The sequence below is a fragment of the Acanthisitta chloris genome, unplaced genomic scaffold, assembly GCF_000695815.1.
Source record: "Acanthisitta chloris isolate BGI_N310 unplaced genomic scaffold, ASM69581v1 scaffold3441, whole genome shotgun sequence".
In the NCBI taxonomy this organism is placed as follows: Eukaryota; Metazoa; Chordata; class Aves; order Passeriformes; family Acanthisittidae; genus Acanthisitta; species Acanthisitta chloris.
Genome location: NW_008657467.1, coordinates 42,584 through 64,195, shown reverse-complemented (window position 1 = coordinate 64,195; position 21,612 = coordinate 42,584). Strand labels below are relative to the sequence as shown.

The window sequence follows — 21,612 nt, the reverse complement described above, 5'->3', positions numbered from 1 at the left end:
ACAGATTACATGCTGGGGAGAAAATGAGAGAGGTGAATTGTGCATTTCTTGTCAAGGATAAACTCTCTTCTGGAAAACAAGCTGATTTTGGGTTTTAGACACACTGTTGTTAGGTTTTAGACATCCTGATGGTCTCAGGAAAGGAGGACTGGAGAGATGTTCCCTGACCTGTGTGACACAGGAGGTGAGACTGAATGATCTGACAGTCCCTTGTGGCCGTAGGCATGGTCCATGAAGCAGTCACCTTTTCATTTCAGCAGCAGTTTGGTCAGTTAACTTAGCTCATTTAACAATATTTTCTCGGTGCCTATGTGACTCACTGGTAATGCATACTTGAGAAAGCATCCATTATTTGCAAAGCCTGGTTTGCTTCTTCATTTCAGCAGAATGTGAAGCTGAAAACAATGATTGATGGCTTTTTCTGTTTATTTTCTAAAATATGTCAAGCAGCATATTTACTGACTCGACTCCTGCTGCAACCTGTTAGTTTGAGCAGTGTAAACACATCTTAACAACTCTTAGTAGTTGTGGGAAGAAAGACATCATGAATATAATGAAAACTGACAGCACTGATTTCCATTCCTGTAAATCTTTGATGGTTATAAAGATAAGCACAGTGTTTTGCTCAGGTGTTTTGGAGGTTCTAAAACTAAAACAGATAAGAATTTATTGCTACTTATATTTCAAATACACTACTTGTTTGGTAAAAAAATAAAGTTAGTATTTCATTCTTTCTCTCTCAAATTACTTCGTAGCTCATTGTTTACATACCCATGTATGGTGGTCATCCAAAACACATTATTTCCTAGATTTTGAATGTGCAAGGTCTTTTGTTACAGAGAAAAATGACTAGCTGATGTGGTAACTTACAGATGGAAAAGAAAGCTTTAGATCAAGCTGAAGTAAAATGTAGGAAAATATGTTTCATCCAAAAGAAATTGCATGCACTGATTTATTCTGTGGATAAGTAAATGACAGTAATATTAAAGAGATTTGTCCAAGGATGCAGAGTGAGTGCAATGCTCTGCCACCTTTTCATATCAGTAAATCTTAAAGGAAAATAATGATGGTTTTAAAAATATCATCGAAAGCTGTATGAAGCTTTGAGGGTAATTTGCATGTTTTTAGCAAGTAGTACATAAGCTAGAGTAAGCTAATAAATAGTAAATAATATGGTGAGTTTCATGAAAACCTGAAACTGGAATTCATTCAGACTTATATGTCCTGCATTTTCAGTCATTCCTGACATGAAACCTCATTCGGAAACTTGCCATACTCACTTCTTAGGGATGTTTACAGTTTTCATACTCCTTTTCCTCATAAACACACTAATCCTATTGAGAAAACTATTCCTGAACATTAGTCCCACAATGACTAAAAACTTTACAATTTCTAGCTTAAATTATTTGTCATGACTGATTGATTTTTATGCCAGCATTGTCACTGATCAGGTCTTCTGCCCAAGTGTTTCCACTTTGGGAACACTGTATTCCCACATTGCCTGTGTCAGAACATTTCTGATCCCAAATTTCATCCTTCACTTTATTAGTCTTATTATGCCCTTCAAACACACCATTCATTTCCATTTCTGATCAAAACTCATCACTTCAGCCCAGATGACCAGAAGTGCAGTTCCTTACTGTCTTGCTCAATGGAATCAGCACGATAATATCACAGTTAGCTAATAAGTCTGTTTTCTCCTACTCTCTCTAGTGATAATGATGTCTGTTCAGTAGCCATTTTTAGGCTGTCTTGAGGTAATTGCAGGTGTGGAATAACTTATTCCAATGCAAATATACAACATCAGATTCAACATAATTATTAGAATTACTTTTTTAATCATTTAGAGGAGCCCTTCTAGGGCATAATTTTGGAGTAGTTTACAGCTTATTTAATTTCATTAGGAAAGAATGCAATTATGAATGCAATTATTTTGTGTACTTAGGTAGTGGCAAAGTAATGAAGATCAGGCTGAATTTGTAATAAAATGAGTTGTTTATGCTGAAATCAGATGTGCCAGTCATACTCTGTATTAATGTCACAGGTTTATTCCTAAGAATCATTAACATCAGTGACACTGCTAGTGATGTATCATCTGCATGAATAGTTCTTGCTGTGGATTCAGGGAGGGGAGGACACTGACCACTAGAGGAAACAGCAATTTCAGTCCAGGATAAGCATAGAAACCACTGTTTTAGTCTGAACCCAATAGCACTTTTTATACTGTAGCCTAAGTGATAGGGGCTGGACCAGTCCTTCCTAATCTCACTTGATTTAATATGATTGTGGTTATACTTTTATAATCACTCTATAGTATAAAAATCGCAAAATCAGTACAGTACAGTATTGATAATTGTGATCTTGACATTATGAATGTAGTTTTGTGTCCTCGTGTGTGTTTTGTGCTTGGCCCATGTTCCTACAATAAGTCTTTCTTGAATTAGATTGTGGGTTTGGAAAACATTTCAACATATCTGGTTATGTGGTCTATTTTAATAAGATTTGAAAAAATTATTTTGAGTTGCTGCAATAACTAATTTGCCTGCCTTTATTTTTGCATGAAAACAATGTGGCTTTGCAGTCACCTTGAAGTAGATGTTTGCTGGAGATTCTAATCCAATGTTTCTTCAAAAATTGCACCAAAGCTATATACTTCATCGCTGTACTATGCATCAGTGTATTAGTGCTGAAGAACTGGACAAGGTCACTTGCCTTTAAAATGTCTGGAAAGGTCCTTTGACTTGCCAGAAATGTTAAGTGTGAAAAATATTTATTGCGTGCAGCTTGATATTCTTACTGACACCAAGGAGATTATGTAAATTGTTTAATTAATCTGCTAATGTTCTATGTCATGATGAATGCAAAGTGGGGAAGAAATGTTAGTAGAATTTTCTGTGTATGAAGATGTGCATTCGTGTGATTTGCTATTCATGTGATCCATGAACATGCACAGAAAATGAGAAAATAGGGCTCCTGATACCCTCACTTTCCTTGTGTTACCAGTTTTATAAATCCTCTGCAAACCTGGTTAATGAGACCATACTTTATATACTATTATATTGTACATCATTTCTATCCATCCCATGATTATGCTTAGTGACAAGAGCTTAGTTAAATAAACAAGCTCCAATACCTAATGCTGAAGTTATTCCTAATGACGCAAATTATGTAGTTGGACAAATTAATTTTACTGATTAAACTATAATTGTAAAAAATATCAGTTGGACTCTTCCCCTGTCTCCATGACTCTTTCTAGGATCTAGTGCTATTAATCATGTTTTTAATGGAAAAATAATCAACATTAAATTGCCCTGTAAGAATTTTAGTTACATTTGTTTTACCTTTGTTGCTTTCTTTTTGAAGTCTGCTGGGTAGAATGAGTGACCCTTATGTCATTTGTAACTTTTGCGTTTGTGCTTCTTTTCTGTGGAGTTTTTAGTAGGTTTCTGTCTATTTTGTTATAAAATCTTTCTTTTATAGTGCTACTTTTCATTATGGTGCTGAAAAGAATGCAGATTCACTCATTGCTGAGCAACAGATAGGAAATTAGTTATTTGAATTATTAGTTATCAGAAATTAGAATTATTGTGGTTTGTACTTTTCTTACTTTTAAATGTGCCTAAAATGGAATATCTTATATAAATGAAAGATTTGGAATGTTTGACTGCTGCAAAATGCCTCAATCTTGCTGATGACAGTAATGAGTCACCTGACTAGAATGTCATTGTACTGACAATAACAAAAAAGGTTCCCAGTTTCTGCTGTCTTTGTATTTATGACCTTGGAGAGAACAAGAACTTCCTTATCACAGAAACTGAGCATCTAATACACTGATGCATCTGTTATTTCTCACATATTTAATCAGATAATGTTTACAATGATCACTGATGCTTTTGTGAATTATTTTCTCTTTCTAGTGATCTGAACATTCAGCTCCCTTTATGTGTATTGAATGATTATCTTTAACACTTGAAATTGCTTATACTTCAGAATACTGTCACTTTGTACCATTCCCATTACTTTCTGACATAATTTTCTCTTATAGTTTAATCATATGTGTAACTAAAGTAATTTTGATTTGCATTTTATATTCATATAGAGACCATGAACCAAGCAACACCTGCTAGAAAACTGGAAGAGGTTCTTCACCTTGCAGAACTCTGTATCGAGGTACTGCAGCAAAATGAAGAACATCATTCAGAGGTAAGGTCGTAACTGCGTTTGCTATTTAGAGTGGTTTGTTCCTGGATTTTTTTCTCTGATGTGAAGCAAGTCTGTCAAGAAACATTTTAGCTTTACTTTCTGACATATGTTTAAGGCAGTTCACATTTACAGGGGAATAAGAGACTTGAAGCTTATGAAAAGTGAAGTGAAATAAAGCTCCACTTGAATTCGCTTGAATGAACTGTAGGTTTAGAAATTAAAATTAAAGAGCATGAAAAAGAGAAAGCATCTTTGTGCTGGAGGTGGTGAAATGGTATGGAAAACATTCAGAGCCTTATGCAGTTGTTCCTTCCAACTTTTCACCTCTTGTTAAAAATAGAAAGAAAATATAGCAGAATGCTGATTTTCATCAGGCTGTATAGAGATAGATTATAGATCTAAAAATAATTATGGTTATAATAATTGCACTCACATTACTCTTCTGTTGATTGGAAAAGTACACTTTCAAACTTGTGCTTTTAAAATGACACTGAAAGGCACAAGAAATAAAATAGAACAATTTTACATTTCTTACTCCCACACCTTTTGCTTTATGATAAAGAAACCATAATATTTAGAATTATAGTACCATTTATATCAAGGAATTACAAAAATAAACTTGGCCAGATACACACAATTATATATATTATAGACATTTAATTAATAAATAGACTTTTCTAAGGTTCAGGAAATTGTTTTTTAAATGTTCTGAAAAAAAATGAATAAATATTTTTGGGAAAAATATGCAAAGGAATAAACATGATTTGTATATGTCGTTATAAATATGATCATTCAAAACATCTGGTTTTATATCACACTATGGAATCTAGTTTTTAGCTTACATCTGTCATGTGTGAACTTGTTATAGATATTTTATCTTATACTGAAGAAACAGCTGTTTTGATGACTTGAAATGAATTCCCTGGAGGTCCTGTTCTACACTACTGTTGCCACTGTGCTACGCTGTAATGATTACTTTAATAAAATGTATATATGCTGTCTTTGTCTTTTGAGGACCTACATTACTGTAAGAATATTAGACTTCTGTGGAAAAGAACACAGAAAAAAAAAACTCAGTCCAAATCTTGCATGTATGATTAAACAACTCTGTTTGAAGATTACTGTCTAGACCACTTATTTTCAATCAGAGATGTAGTGTTTTTCAGAAAGGTAAATATATTGCATGTGTCTTCAGAAAAATGATTTCAACAAAAGTTTTCAATCTAATCTAAGATAGCTTGAAAAGAATAAGGATAATTTTAAGATTCTTTTCCTCTTCCTTTATTCATGTAATAAATGTTCGATTTTACTGAAACTTATACAGCATATAGATTTTCTATATTAAAATATATCTGAGAAAAAAATTGCAAAATTATACATTCCCTATGCAAAACTGAAAATTAAGTATGGTGACTTCACATCACAATGTAACATAAAAGTTCAGTGTTTGATGGTACAGTTAAGGAAAAGGATCACTAATCTGTAAAATAGTGTATCACAGTTTTTAATACTAGATTTTTTCTTTTTTTAATTCATAACATTTACAAATTTCGGGGATTCCCAAAGGGAAGAGAGGTATGTGATTCCTGGCGAACTAAGCATTATTTTTCACTGTTTATAGCATGGAACTGTGCCTTGAATGTCTAGCATAAACTCTTTTGATGATTTCTATTGTTGTATAGCCACATTTGTGTGTCATTCTAGAATCTAAGAATTCCATTTTTCCTTTAATCCAGTCAATGTTTATGTTCTCTTAGAATGTGTGTTGCTAATTGCTTTTAGTCTGTTTTTATATTATCCATATGACTGTGCTGTAACATTTAGCTGTAACTTTTTTTTCTTTTCTGTTCTTCTTTCTTGCTACCTAAGTAATGATGTGGTAGTTCTTGACGGAGTCAGAAAAATTTCTGTATGGGTTCAAAACATCATTTTCAAAGGGGAAGAAATGGAGGGAAAACATGCTCATTTTCTGGTTTTGGTTTTGCTTTGAGTTTTTGGCATTGTTTTCTGAAAAGAGTTTTGCTTGCCTAGAGGGACACCTGCCAATGCCTGTATACTTTTTTCCTCTACTTATTTCTTTGCATTTAGTTATTTTCTAGGGCACAGAGGCTGTTCCTTTAATGAGCTCCCATTTAAACAGAATTTATGAATAAGAAACTTCTTCCAGATTGATGAAAAAGACTTCATTTCAAACTCTTGCCAAAGTTTTTGAAGCCTCATATGTCCTTCTCACTGTGGTGCCAGTTGGCATCCTTCAATCCTGACGCTGCAACACACAAAGTACTTTTCAGTAATAGCAAAGGATGATCAGCATTTCTTTCCAAACTCTTGCAAATTCATTGTTTCTCCATTTGCCCCATGTCAGAAAGAACTACAGGCAGTCATCAGAAAGTCCACAATGTAAAACTTTTCAGAAGTTGTCTTTTATTTGTTGCCTTTCAGGCCCGAGTAAATAAATCTACATTACCTAGGACCTAAATTTCAGGAATGCAGGTGAAGATTTCTGTGACGTCATTGGAAGTTGTGGGGACTCAGCACTTGTATAGATCAGGCTACATATGTTCCATGCTGGCAACTCAAAAATATCCAAAATGAGATACACAGAATGAGTGGTATAAGTTTGAAAGCAATGACATTTTCCTATCTTGTTTGTGTAGGTATTTCTCACTGCAAGATATTTTTGTAAACTGTGAGCAAAACGCTCTCAGCAGTATGTGATATTTATCCTATTTCATAAACTCACTTCACCTTCATCTTTAACCCCAGAATCGTACAGGTCCCTCTGATCCATTGCTCAGCTTCAATACTGACCTTTCTAAGCCTAGATTTATGTGACAGTAAAAAGGTACAATAGTTATATGTCTCTAATGTGGAGCTAGCTTTGCTTACTGACACTGTTTTTCATAGATCTCTTCTTTAAAGCTAGGGTCACCTAAGAATACAAATTTTTACCAGACAAAACTGTATATTTCAACATGTTAAGTTACTGAAAATGAATACAGACATTAGTGAACTTCTAAAGATGTATTTATAGCATTTATAGAAGGAAAACTGGATGTCCTCCTCAGGAGAAGCTGACATCTTCAAGGCAAAAATAGGAATTAAAAAGTGCTCTGTAGCTGTTACAAAAAACCCTCAGACTTCAAGGAATAAAATTTCACACTAAAACCATCTCTTCTGATTACCTAATGCAAGGTTTCATAAAATATTTTCACATTTTCCACTTGGACCATTCTTCCTCCCCAAATGAGACAGGACATGGCATGACAAACCCAGATGTTTTTTGCTATCTCTTTGCTTTGACTTCTGTTTAGCAATTGTATTTTGTCATGTTTTCAGGCATTCGCTTGGTGGCCAGAATTGTTGGCTGAGCATGCAGAGAAGTTTTTGTCTCTGTATTCTGTTGATATGGATTCAGCACTCGAGGCACAGCCACAGGACTCCTGGGACAGCTTCCCACTTTTCCAGCTGCTGAATAACGCCCTCAGAAATGACAGTAAGATCTTAATTTTTTTCCATATTTTATACATATGATTTTTCAATGTGCCCACACCTTAGAAATGTGTTTCTAAATAATATAATGCTCAAAATAAAAGTGACAGTGCCTGTTTTTATGATACATATCCTGGTGCCCCATTTCTTGAAGTTGAGCAGGTTCTCTCTATCCTTGCACCATTTCAGTCCTTATTCTGGCAATCTCTTAACCATTTATGATTCACAAACTACTCAGTTTTAAATCAATTATGTACAAGTAGTATAAGATGTAATTGATGGTTTGTATTTAATCTATGCTGCTTAAATAAACTTGTAAATATTTCCTTCTAAGCCCTCATGTGAACTACTTTCAGAATAGTTATGTTTATAAAGGCATTGTAGGTTTTGAGTGGAGTAAGATAAAACAAATGTTCCGTTTGGATCCTTTGTTGGACCAACAGCAACTTCAGAAACTTATTAAAATTGGCATGATGGTATCATTTAAGCTCAATTTAGAAGACTGCTCAGACGGGTGTAGGAATTGTTTAATCTTGGTGCAAGTCTGAGAAGAGTTAGACTCATGCAAGGTAGGTTGTGCACTACTTTAAGTGGCTGATCATCTAAATTCCAGATTAAAAATCTGAAGCCTGCATTCAGATATCTTTCCCATCGTTTTACATACTCAGTTTAGGAAACTCGTTTCTAGTTGTGATGTTTTATGCACTTAAAACAATTATTTGGTTTCTGAAAACTGTAGGTATTTATTTGTTCTCACCAGAAGGATTTGTGACACTGTTCATAACTTCGTTATTGTGTCGTTTGTGTTCCTTTGAGCTTTGGGTCCAATCTGAGAGAAGTGTTAGAAACAAGGAAAGGTTGTCCTCATGTGCAAAGAGGTTGCTGGTAGGCTACTGGTTTTTTGAATGATTAAATGGATAATAATGGTAAATTATTAGAGCAGCCTTAGGAGAGGCATTTTATGAAAACTTTCATGTTAAAGTAATCATTATAAACATTGTAAAATTTTAACTGAAGGATATGTAATGACTGTTGTATGAAATGTCACACCTGTATACCAATTTCAGTAATTCCCTAATGGTAATAGATACAGTAAATTACAGTTTCTGGCAAGTGAAAGCCATCTGGAAAATTATACACTCTTTTTTTTCCCCCAGAACTATTGGAAAGCAACCATGGAAATTAGTCACCTTTTAATCGGAGGATATGTTAGCAAGTAGCAAGTGACCATTCTACCAAGAACTGATTCCCAAGTGGAACATACCTCAGTGCTTATTCTTTAATTAACAGCCTTTTCACCTTTTAAGTGCATTAAAACCATTAGAAAGAGCTTCCCATGCTTATATAGTCAATTTTACACTCTTCCAAAATAAAATAAATCGTTCTGACTTTACCCTAAGTGAAAATCTTTTCCAGAAAACTATCACCTTCATAAAGATAGATTTAGAAAGAAAAAGGGAAAAACTGGAATGTGGTCTCACGAGGATAAAAAGGCTAGTGTTAATAATTAACAAGGAGAGTGAAGTGGAGTAAATTAGCCATAATAGAGCCCACAGTGACTGGCAAAGTCACCTCTCATTATAAAAAAACTCATTAGGAAATGAAGAGGTAGAAATCCCACTGGGTTATTCTCACTCTCTGGCTATATCAGAGATTACTTTTCAGATTTTTTTCAAATGAAGAACTGTTAGGTCACCATATTGCATATTAGGTTAATCTTCAGTGAAATTTGGAGGACTGACACCTGCATGTTATTCTATCTCAGGAGCTTTAAATGAGTTCTAAATAGGCGGTGCAGGAATCAGTTTTCACATAAACCTGACATGAAAGAACTCCTAACAATAAAGAAACAATCTTGCATTTACAGCATTAAAAAGAACTTACATGTAAGACTATTTTTATAACTATGTCACTAAAATATAGTATTAGGAAGCCTATGAGATAATGAAAATGCATAGTCTTGGCCATTCAAATAAGAGTGAATGTGTTATTTTACACAGTATACAAAACATTGTACAAGATTCAAGCCAAATACTTCAAAGCCAATATTCAATTAACGGTGAGAAAAAAAATGGTTTTGCCAATACAGCATATAACTTCTCATGAAGTAAGATGGGAGGATGGAGAAGTCCTGACTGAAGCGTCTCATTTCTATTATGTAGGACTCCATTTTGAGTCACCTTTAACTTCTCCATTTTTTTTCTGACCTTACTCCACAACAAGGGAGAGTTCATCAGTGATTGCACTCCTGTTAATTCTAACTGAAGAACTACTTTAAAAAATGGATGGAGGAATAGAATCTTCCCATCTTATATAATATTTTAACTTTTCTGATGAGAGCTAATTACAAAATCAACTTCAAAATTACATTCCCTGTGGAGATGATAATAGATTGAAGATAAATTTATTATTATTCAAAATGTAAGGTTTGAAAAAAATACTGTAGCAGCTTTTATAGTACACATTTTAATGATCTCCAAAGTTTCTATTGTTCGTACACAATTATGCCCGACTGTGTAAAGCATTACAGATTGTACAGTGATAACAGATCTCAACATGATTCTTGCTCAGTCCTATTAGGAGCTGATTTGAAATTACAGCCTGCCTTCAGGTAAGAGCTACATGGCTTGGTTACTGATACTGTGAGCTAACTCAAGCTGCACTATTCCTAACCAGAATATGCAATAAACTTTTTTGACTGAATGGGAGTTTAAGACAAAGGTAAATTGTGCAATAACCTGTTCATGGCACACTGTTTTGTGAAGATTAAATAAATTTTCAGCTTGCTTCCATGTAGTACGTCTCTAAAATTCACTTTTAAAGTGTGCCTTGTGTATAAAAATATAATTTCTATATAAGCTGAGACACTTGCAACATTTGCTACAATTTAAGTAGCTGATCAAAAAATGCTCTGTGGAGGCAGAATGTAATATAAATAGGAAATTGATGTAAATGCAAACTTTCTTTTCACGTGTTATTGGTTGAGTTTCAATTGCTACATATATAATATGGACCCTCAAAGATATTATCTTCTTGAAATTTACCCTTTTTTATTTTGCATTTAAAAATATGCCAGAAAACCCAAGTGGTGCCTTCCCTAGAATCCTATGAAGAGTGGGATAATTATAGACTGTCTGCCAAAGTGCTAATTTTGTCAGCAGAAAAGACTCATGTTAACCTGTGTCATTCTTCCTTTCCTTTGATTCTGCAAAAGCTCTTGAGGACAGCATGACTCCAGAATAATTCCTAAAATGTGCCTGTGTAAGTAAAAGCAAAAGAAGCCCCACAGCTTCTGTTGTACACAAGCACAGTAGATTCTTTTTCCACTATTGGAGACAAAACCTCATTCCTGTGCTGTATAATTAGACTGCAGTTTTCATCTCTGGTATTTTCTGGTCATATTGTAGTATATTTCAGTTACCTAATAAGTACAAATTTAATAATTTTCATCTTCAACTTTATCACTTTGAGAATTTCTCATTTGAGGGTCTGTTTCTGTTCATGCAATGCGTTTTCCTTTAATCTTGCCTTTGCATTATCTTGCCCTGGCATAAGCTTTCATTTTGTTGTTGCTTGTGTGAGTATGAGATGACTTGTATGAAGAGGGTTTGGGGTGTCTATATTGACAAGACAGTGGAGAATTAAGCTACATATCTTTGAAGACGAGTGGCAGTTGAGGGATTTGAAGTGTGGCATATCCTCAAGGATCTCTTGTTTCCCATCTCTTTTGATGCACAGGTGGTACCTTTTGGCAAGATCAATTCTAATCATGAGGTAGAGTGCCATGAATCTGATGATGACACTCAGGTGTATCACTTACCCCTGTGCTCTGAGTTCTTTCCCTGCCCTGCATTAATCCTTGACAGAGACCTCCAGATGGGCAAATCAGAGCTGGCATGTCCTGAACCCTGGGCAAACAGAATGCTCACAGAGTTGTTGATCCGAGACAGCACTCTCATGTGTGTGCCCACTTACAGAGGGATCTCTGTGGAGGTGCAGTGATAATAAGTCTTGGCATAATTTTGGAAAGTTTCACTTCCCTGTAAAGACTAGTATCATGGTGTTAGGAAAACGATTCACCTTTTTAAGTTAAACCTCTTTTATTGCCTGTGACTTCTTTAAATTTCATTCTGACTTCGGAATAACAAGAGTCACCCTCCTGCCCACGAGGCTTCATTACTGTAATTCCCAGAGCAGGGCTTGTATCGGAGCATTTCTGCAGTGTGCTCAGAAAACACTAAAATACAACCTTATCCCTTCAAGTAACTGCGATTGCCTGGTTAATTACAGTCCTGCAGTGGTTCACAATAAAGCAGCAAGATTGAATTAATCAACAGTTGTATTCTTGTTGTTGTTTGTAAGCACAAAGTTGCCTTGAAAAAAATCAGCTTAATTTGCAAATGGATACCAGCCACAATTTTTTACTCAAAGGCAATGTTCATCAGCCCTTTACTGTGAAACCTTTGTGTTAACATTCAAATCCTCCTCAGTCGTTCTTGTTGCTGGCCACAGATGCTGCAGTTTTAAGACATATAAAATAATTGTAAATGTAGAAAACTAACAGGTTTGAGTTCCTGATATACAAAAAATTAATCCAGAACGAACTAGTTAACAAGTGATTCTCGAAGAAGTGTAAATAATGGAGCATGTTTGTGATGGACTCATAGGTACTCTCAAGGGTGGATTCTCAAGTGTTTAATAAAGAGATGATCCTATGCCGCTGCCTTTTTCTCAGTGGAAACCCGAGTAATCTCTGTCTGCTACCTAACTGCCTGTTTTCATGAAACTTCATATATCTGATGTCAAATGTGGTTGAAATTAGCTAAGTTTCAAAATTCTAAGCAAGAGACTGAGTGAGTATAGGGACAAAAAGTCGTGGTGACAAACTAATTTTGAAGTTTTATGCATCTTCAGTTTGCACTGTGTATACAGTTTTTCATGTAGTGAATCTCGTCTGTGAAGCAGGTTATTTTCTACTGCTTATGAATGACATTCAAATATGGGGGTTTTGTTTGAGGTTTTTTTGTTCAGTCTTGGTAAGTAAGTAATGAACAATATTCCTAATGCTTAGATTCAGAAAAGTCTATTATTAATTTTAAGAAGATGTAAAAATGTTCTGGTTCAATAATGAACTTCAGTATGTGCCTAGTTTTTATTACACTGACAGTTTAAAATATACTGCACTGTCCTCAAGAAACAATTTACCTTTTCTGAACTGTATTTCCTACCCAAGCTGGATCTTATTCCTGCAATGCTTTTGTGTATCAAAACATTTTAAGATATACTTTTTCCTATAACAAAATAAAGCAGAGAAAGGTCTGACATTTTTTATTTGTGCTGTGTTTGCTTTTAAAGCATTATTGTGCAATGGAAAGTTTCACAAGCACTTGCAAGAAATTTTTGTTCCCATGGTTGTCCGCTACATCGATCTCATGGAATCATCAATTGCCCAGTCCATTCACAGAGGTCTTGAGCAAGAGTCATGGCAACCTGTCAAGTAAGTGCTTTTTACAGTATCTGAACAAAGCACCTGCCTGTAGCTTTCTGTCTAATAAGGTGTTCTCCCCCATTGTCCTCTAAATATTCTATTTTTTATTGTATTCCTACATTGTTTATTTCTTCGCAGGAGCATCACCAACAGTCTTCCTAATGTAGCTCTTCCAAAAGTTCCAAGTTTGCCTGTTAATCTTCCACAAATGCCTAGCTTTACTACACCAACCTGGATGACTTCTTTGTATGAATCCACGTGTGTATTCTTCAATAACCTTCTGACTGTATGTCAGCTCTGCATGGCCTTGCTAGTGTTCTGTGCAGCTGTTTTTGGATTGCATGGTGTTTATCATCTCTTAGTTGGAAATTATTGTTTCTTGGGACTGAGCCAAGCATGGACTGTTAGTGAGTTGCGCTTTCTAGTGCATTAAAATGTAGCAGTCTTAAACCTGATAACTTAAAACATCAACTTGGCAGAGGTCTGTCACAGTTTAAATGATGTTTGATACTCTAAACAACTTAATGATGCTTTTGAATTCATAAGCAGTGGGGAATCCTTTGGATAATTGATTCTAGTGAGGCAGCCCATCATGTTTTTGCATGGGTTTGATTAACTCATTGTGTATTGGTTCTGAAAATCATTGATTGCAATTATTGTTGTTAGATTAATTATCCATGTTACAGGAAAATAATGAAAAGGTAAGAAGTACCCACAATAGAAGTACTTCTTTGTTTGGGAACAAAAAAATTATTTCTTTCTGATTTCTCCCAATACTTCAGTGTTCTCTTCTAAAAAAAAACCAAATTAGACTATACATACCCTGTGCTGTGGGAATATTCCCATAGGTACCGGTCAGAGTTCTGTGTGAGGACACATTCATATACGTTAGAGAAAGGCTCAAGAAGAGCCATATTTTAGCAAAAGTTGCATTAGGAAAGAATGAATGTGGAAGACTTCAAAAAACACACATTCCAGACACAAAGCTTGATAATATGATTTCAAGCTAAGTATTGTCTTGTCAAGTCTTATGACAGAGTTAAACACTCCTATCAAGCACTCAGATCCATTACTGGAGACGTTCATGGAATCACAGAATACCATGTTGAAAGGGACATCAAGGGTCATCTTGTCCCACCTTTCCTGGCAAAAGCATGGTCTAGGGTGGCCCATCACTCTGGTCAGCTGAATCTTAAAAATGGGGGATCCACCACTTTCCTTGGGGTAGATTATTTCAATAGCTGATTGTCCTCATTGTGCAAAATTTTCCTCTTATTTCCAATCAAAATTTCCCCAGAAGTAACTCAAACCCATTACCCTTCATCTTTATCATGTGATTGCTTGTAACAAGGGAGTATTATCATTGTTGTTCTGCTGCTAATTCCTCTAAATATTGACAAAATTCCTCTTGATCTTTTACTTTGGTACCTTTTGTGTTTGCTGTAATAATGCTAGGTTTCTCGTGATGTGCTTATGCAAGTCATTTTGGCTTTGAATACAAACTAATTGGTCTTCCACTACTCAAATTCCTTTCTGTCATCCCTGTTTTCAAGGGTCACCTTTTTGTTGAAGAATAGCTTTCAGAGTTAAGAGTTACTAATCTTACATTTGCTCTTCTTACAGTGTGTGTTCTAGCAGCAGTAAAAATAACTTGTATGGATTAAAATTGATGCACTTTGAACATTGAATTTATAATTAATATATAATAAATACAGATTCTGTTTTGAGGATTACAGTGATCAATCTTTCCTAAATAAAGGATTTGGTGCAGCAATAAATTCCTAGACTTAGTTATCAAACTATGTGCAAGCATAGTAAAATTCAACTGTGCTCTTATCCCCCTTGCACAACTTCTATGTATGACAAAGAAGACATAACCTCCTAAAATAATCAGTGAGGTTGGCATAGCATTTGATGATCGGTGAGGTTGACTTGCTGTAAGCACTTGCCAGCAGTAGCTGTTATTCTGCTGCAGTGTGACCTTTATAAGGTCAGCAGCCCCTTTCAGCCACCCCACACAACATTCAAGAAGAGGTCTGCCAAGGTGCTGGCTCTGACATAGGCATCTCTTCATGTTCTTTTTCCACACTGCATATTTTACAAAATGTGTATGAGTTGACAATCACAATTGCAGGTAGTGTTAATTCAACTTTGTAATACTCTGGCATTCAGGCAGTAATTTAATAATCAGCCTACCTACATCCTACCGAAGATCCAAGTAACTTCTCAGAATGGCTGTGTATTTACATCCAAAAAAAAGAGCAAAGGTACTGCAAGCCAGTTATTCCTCCTCCCATGCCAAGGAGTTTCCTTTTTCCTGCTGGCAACAGAATCTCAGCATCCGACAGAGGAATTGATTTATTTTCACTATTATGTGAAGAAAGGAGAAGTACTTTATTTCCCCCTCTTCTTCCATCCCATCTTCTTCAGAAAGAATGAAGTTTCCTCTTACTAGTTGAATCCTTCAATGGGTAGTAACCCAATAACTATGCTCCAATACATTAAACGAAACCCAGTATTTTCTGACAGTTTTCCCTTTCCATGTGATGAACACCCAGCTTAAATGGACTAGAGTAGCATATTGTATGGCACATATAGTCAGTAGAGGCATCTAAATCCAGCAGCCCAGGCCCTGTTTTCTCAGTCATCACAGGTGGCTCCTCCTCTCCACTGACTCCCCCAAGTCTTTCTTTCCCAGTTCACTGTGCTTCCTCCTCACCACCGCAAAGCTGATGCTTTGTCAAGAAAATGACTATGTTTATGACGAAGTTCTGCTGGACTTTTCTTTCTCTTTGAAAGTGATGATTTGGGCCAATTAATCATTATCAATTTGAATTACACAATGAAGAAACTACAGGCAAAAAGAATGAGAAAAAGCAGTCTGTGAGCCTACTACATTACATTTAAAGGTTTACTGAGAATGCCAACTCCTTTGTCTGGTTTGTCTGCAATAGGAAGAGGTTTAATATTCTTCAAACTTTACTAATTTCCTGTTCATGCTCTTGAGTTCACATTTAAGTACCTTCATACTCAATAGAGCCGTTATGTATCTACCCATGTACTTTTGCTGAAGAGAAAGAAGTGAAAATATATTCACAGTTAGGCATCCCTTTGTGTACTTTATTGATGGAAATAGATTTTCCCTTCTTTCACTGTAAAGTTGCTGCAATTCTTTTGAACACTGCTAGCAAAGATTGTTTATATTTTTAAGTAGCTGTTCCTTTTTTTCCCCTTGATCATATGCTTTGGAGCAGTAAATATATGCTGCTTATAACAGCACTTAGGAAGATCTTGACCTCATTTTCAATTGGTTTTGGGCATTGAAAAGGGAGATATGGAAAGGGGAAATTGTTATGAATAGTAGTCTGGTTTTTTTGATTGGTCTCAGGAGAAGACACCTCGGAGGACACCTTGGCTAGACATGCAGAGCAGTGTGTATTACTGTTCCATTTGGCTGACGATAACCTTAGAGAGGAAAAAAAATTAAATATTGTATAAAAGCTTCTAATCAGCCAGAATTAGCATTTTTTTCCTTATTCATTTATTTAAATGTATTACTTTAAATTGCTCTTCATATTTTAAATTTAATTCATCTGCCTCTTCTGGTCCTGGCTTTTAAGTCAGATTTGTGGGTGATTTAAATTGTGTATGGTTTAATTTATATATTATTATTTTCCATGCAGACCTGGCATAGATTCACTGGCCAGCAATATTGTAGGTACAGACCTGAGGTTGTCTGTTGCTATCCAGTGCCAGTCTAGAACATCAGCTTCAGGAAAACTCAAGGCTGGGGAAACACGGAATAAGCTATAAGCTTTTAGGATAGTCCTGTCTTCCAACCAGTACAGGCAGTCAAAGGAAATATGTCAGCTACATCCTGCTATGGCTCAGCTATAATGAATGACAAGAGAGACCAACTGGAGCAGTCACAGCGCACTGATTGTGATATGAAGGAAGCTGGTCTGAGTATATCTGAGCTCTCATGTTGGGCCTCTCTGTGTGTTTATGTGTACTGAACGAGTCAGTAGGCTATGTTGCATCTGTTTTGAGGGGTTGCATCTGCAGCACCACATAAGTTCCTGTCATAGTGCTTACCTCCAGTACAAAGTGGTAGGAGGCCATGGTCTGCAATTTTAAGGATGGGTATTTAAAAGTATAGCCATAGGAGTGATAGAATAGTGAAATTTAGCTGATCTTCTTTCTTTGGAATAAGGAGTTTTGAATATAGCTAGTTCCTTGTCTTCCCAAAATAATAATATGCAGTAAGAAAGGAGATTCAAGAAACGTGCTTTCATTGCTTGATCCTCAGGTTGCCTCACTCTTGAACTAGGAAAAATCATGAGATAATTCTGTCCTTTATGTCTTTAAGGGACTTTACACAAGCTGTTATTTGCCAAAATTCTACTCCATCCTTCCCCCTCATCTGCTGGTGGAAAGTAAAGAGATGGGGCTAAGTGAAAGTGACTGAAATTATTGAAAATCCTTTTCTGTTGAAGAGATTCTCAATTGATCGTCTGAGCCCTGAACATACATCTTGAGGCAGCGTAAAGAAAGTAAAGCTGTAGCTCACTAGCTGGGGGCTGACAAAGGATGTAAAGCTTCACCTTGTTTTGTAAACAGTCCTCACAAACCTCTAATGGGTAGGATCTCAGTAGTAACCTTAAAAAAAAAGATATTTGCAGTAATTTATAAAATCATTGTCGTCGCCCTTGGTAAATTCTAGAAGAATGGAAGCCAGCTGCTTTTGAATCTTTTGGTTGATGGATAATCTTCTAAGATATTTTATATTTCTCCTATATTTTCATATCCCAAGCTACCCAATGGAGTTTCATATCTAGACAAGAAATTATTTATTCTACGTCTACTCTGGAGTCATGTGTGCAATCATCTTGCAGCCAGTGTGCTTTATTAGTGGACTGTTGCTACTGATAGGTACCTGGCAAGCCTAGTGGGAAGCTGCCTCTCTCAGCTGTTAGTGGATGAGTGAATTACTTAGAAGATTGTATGCAGCTCCTAGATTTGATTTGCTGCAGGAGAAACTTTCTTGGAGAAACATTATCTCATGGACCATTTTGTGCTGTGTTCAGCATGACGCAAGGCATAAAGCCATGAAATAATTTAGGTTAAAATGGACCTCTGGAGATGCCTGGTCCACTCACTCAGTCAAAGTGTGACCAAATGCAAAGTTTAATTCCCATTATAAAAAAATGGAAATTTAACCATATGGGCATAATATTTGCCTTTTTACATCATTGATAACCTTCTCTTACTGCCATGTCCTGATTAAAAAGAGTGGACAACTAAATAGTATCTGAAACCTTAAGTTTTGACCAGCAAAGCAGTGGAGCTTGTGCTTACTCTTAAAACTATAGGTAACTATTGAATATAGTTTTTCAAGAAAGGGTATCAGTTTGCTTTCCTGGTAGAGCAATATTATTCCATTCATTGGACTGAAGTAGCTTTACCATACACATTTAAATGAAAACTTTTCAATAACCAAGAATTTGTCCTGTCCCTTCACAAAAAAAAAAAAGAAAAGGTTCTGAAATTATGAGTGTAGACTCAGGTTTGATTTGAAAGCAGAAAGTCCTCCTCTTGCCAGGAGGAGGTAAAATCTGAGTTTAGCTCTTTTTTCTGCAGCATTTAACAAACAAATTAGGTATTTGTGTTGAATGAGAAACACTGAGCTTCTGTTGTAGCAGTTTATTTTCCTTCCCCATCTTGTTAGTATAATATGTTAGTCAAATTCAAATGGTGTTGGGTAATGCTGAGTAAAAAACTGAAGAATGGGAGCTCAAAATGATACGAATTGATTGAATGAATTGCTGTTTCTCACAGAATGAATTAGTCTTCTATGAACCTGTGTCTGTTATTACATTTATAATAATTATTATAATTGTGAAACTTTGTTTGGTAGTCTAATGAAACCAAATTAAGTGGCTTTTAGGGAGTACACATGCATAAGAATACATTTATGTTATTATGAACACATTAGTCCTCCTGAGTTCTAAAGAATTTAATTTGGAATTCCATTAGGCAAAAAAAAGAAAAAGAAGCAGTGGAAGAATAAAAAATGGTTAAATTGTATGATTTGATGGTGAAAACGGTTAGTTCTGTTTCTTGAGAAAGTGTGGTTTGTTTTCTAGAAAATATTTGTTTTTATCAACTGCAATATATATACTGAAATGGTTCCTATTTCTGTTGCTACATGATTTGTCATATTCTTTTACCCCAGTCATCTCAAAAATTAACTTAGTCACTTCTGAATCAGATGTGTATATACATAGCATATACAGCTTCACTCACTGCCAGTGTACACAGCAGATGTGATGACATCTCCAACATCTGCTTTCATATAACTTAAGAAACAGTCTAACTGGATTGTAAATTTTCCAAAAGTTTTGGTTGGTTGTTTTCTTTCTATTCATTAATTGAACTTAGTAATGTATAAAATTGGTCCCTGTTCAGGTCCAACCTTAAAAGGTAGAATGCCTGCACAAGTTGGAACCTTAGCAGTCCCATGGGCCTTTTTTCCTGTTTCTGCTGTTTTCTTTTTGGAGCATGATACAATGTAAAATTAACAATTACTGTTTAAAATAAGCAGGGAAAATATGCATGATATCAAAAAAGCCTAAACTAAAAACAGTATCTGAAACTGTGGAATATCCTGCTATACACCGTGAAGATGTCTAAACCCGAGCCATTTAAACCCAAAGCCAGAGCTGGTCACTCAGAGCCAGCCTGTCCCTGAGGCAGATGCTCCTGCTCCCAGCGTGTCACCCACTGCCATCCCTCGCCAGCTGTGCCCTTCACCTGGCCCAGCAGCCCCACTGGGCACTGAGGCAGCACTGCAGGACACAGCAAAGGCTCTGAAGTTGTGGTGCTGTTCAGGCAGTGGGGTAAGGGTGCAGGTGGGTGGGTCTGGGAGGTGGTGGGTGCTGTGAGAATGAAGCAATGCTCCTACTGCATCCAGGCTGCCACTTCAGGGCTCTGAACACGAGCTGTGCTTTCCTTCACTTCACTGCCTGCTGCCTCAGCTAACCTGCTGTGAGCCAGTGGTGCTGCTGCTGTCTCAGGGGTGCATTAGGTGGTCAGATATTAGAGGTCCTTTCTGGTGTTTTCATTTGTTTTGAATCAGACCCTGCTCTATCCTGAGCACTCTCAGCACTCTCTGATTCCTTCCATGAGGGCTGGGGTCACTTAACACTTTGATAACTCTGTTCTTTTGTCATGAGGCATGGTGTATTTAAGTTATTTGGATCTGAATTAGGACTGTCAGGCTTACTTTTGGTTGCTTGTGTCACTAACATCGTGGAATTCCATGCTGCATAGTACACAGTAATCTTAAGCAATAACCCAAGCATTGCAGTGCAACATGTAATGAATCTGCATTGACAGGGGAAGTGTAACTGTAGTTGCTGCTAAGATTAGCCTTAAATTGTTGTGTTTTATCAGAAGCAATTGTCTTTAAATTTAGCAATCAGCTCATGGTAAAAGAAGAACTTTAAAACAATATGAACTATCTGAGGTGGCATAGAGACATATTAATCCCCTAGTTTGTTTGTACACAAATTTCTTTAAATAGTTTCTGTCCTCTTTTTTTTCCACTTGGACCTGATGTTATTCCCTCAGTTAGAATTAATGAGCATTTATCAAGGGACTATTTGTCTGGGCATCTCTTTTACAATATTACTACTAGCACCCTCATTTCTGTGATAGGCTTATCTACCAGGGTTACAAAGGCTACAAAACCTATGCACAAAGTCTTCACTGTTTTGAAAAGGCCCTTACTATTAATTAATGACTCCTGTACCCTATGTTTTTCCTCTCTTGATCTGAAATTTGAGCTGCTTCATTTTCCATGTTGCTCAACATCCCATCTGCCTCCTAGCCTGTCATATTTCTCAGTTAATAGATGAGTAAACTTTACTTTTTTTCACCCTAATGGGAATTATTCAAGTTTTACATGACTATTTTCACATTTTTGGAATAAGAGCAACTGTGCTAAAAATACAGGGAAATGAAGGAGGAAGATGGTGTGATAAGGAGATCTTATTACCTTAGATAATTCTGTGGCATCTGGGATAGACATCCATACATTTATCTTCTGTTTCTTGGGGGCTTTGTTTTGTTTTGTCTCTTATAGCAATGGATCAGCTACATCAGAAGATCTTTTCTGGAAACTGGATGCTCTGCAGATGTTTGTTTTCGATCTTCACTGGCCAGAACCAGAATTTGCCCATCATTTAGAGCAGAGACTTAAACTCATGGCCACTGACATGATAGAAGCATGTGTCAAAAGGTACAGTTGAAATTATCAATTAAAAATTGGGAGAGATTTGAAAATTAATATAGGAACAGCCATACTGGCTCACAGAGGTGCATCTGTACCAGAATCCTGTCATAGGAACCAGGGCAACTCTAAAGAC

At 36.1% G+C, this 21,612-nt stretch overlaps 1 protein-coding gene across 1 annotated transcript in view; it reads left to right on the top strand.

Moving 5' to 3' along the window:
* The window catches only part of LOC103811720 (calcium-dependent secretion activator 2-like), a 132,549-nt gene that overhangs the window by 71,296 nt on the left and 39,641 nt on the right, over positions 1–21,612 (top strand). The window contains exons 12-17 of the mRNA XM_009084709.1: positions 4,100–4,203; positions 5,770–5,778; positions 7,543–7,699; positions 13,051–13,192; positions 13,322–13,441; positions 21,330–21,485. Coding sequence (XP_009082957.1) covers positions 4,100–4,203; positions 5,770–5,778; positions 7,543–7,699; positions 13,051–13,192; positions 13,322–13,441; positions 21,330–21,485 — 688 coding nt within the window. The remainder of the gene's footprint in view (positions 1–4,099; positions 4,204–5,769; positions 5,779–7,542; positions 7,700–13,050; positions 13,193–13,321; positions 13,442–21,329; positions 21,486–21,612) is intronic.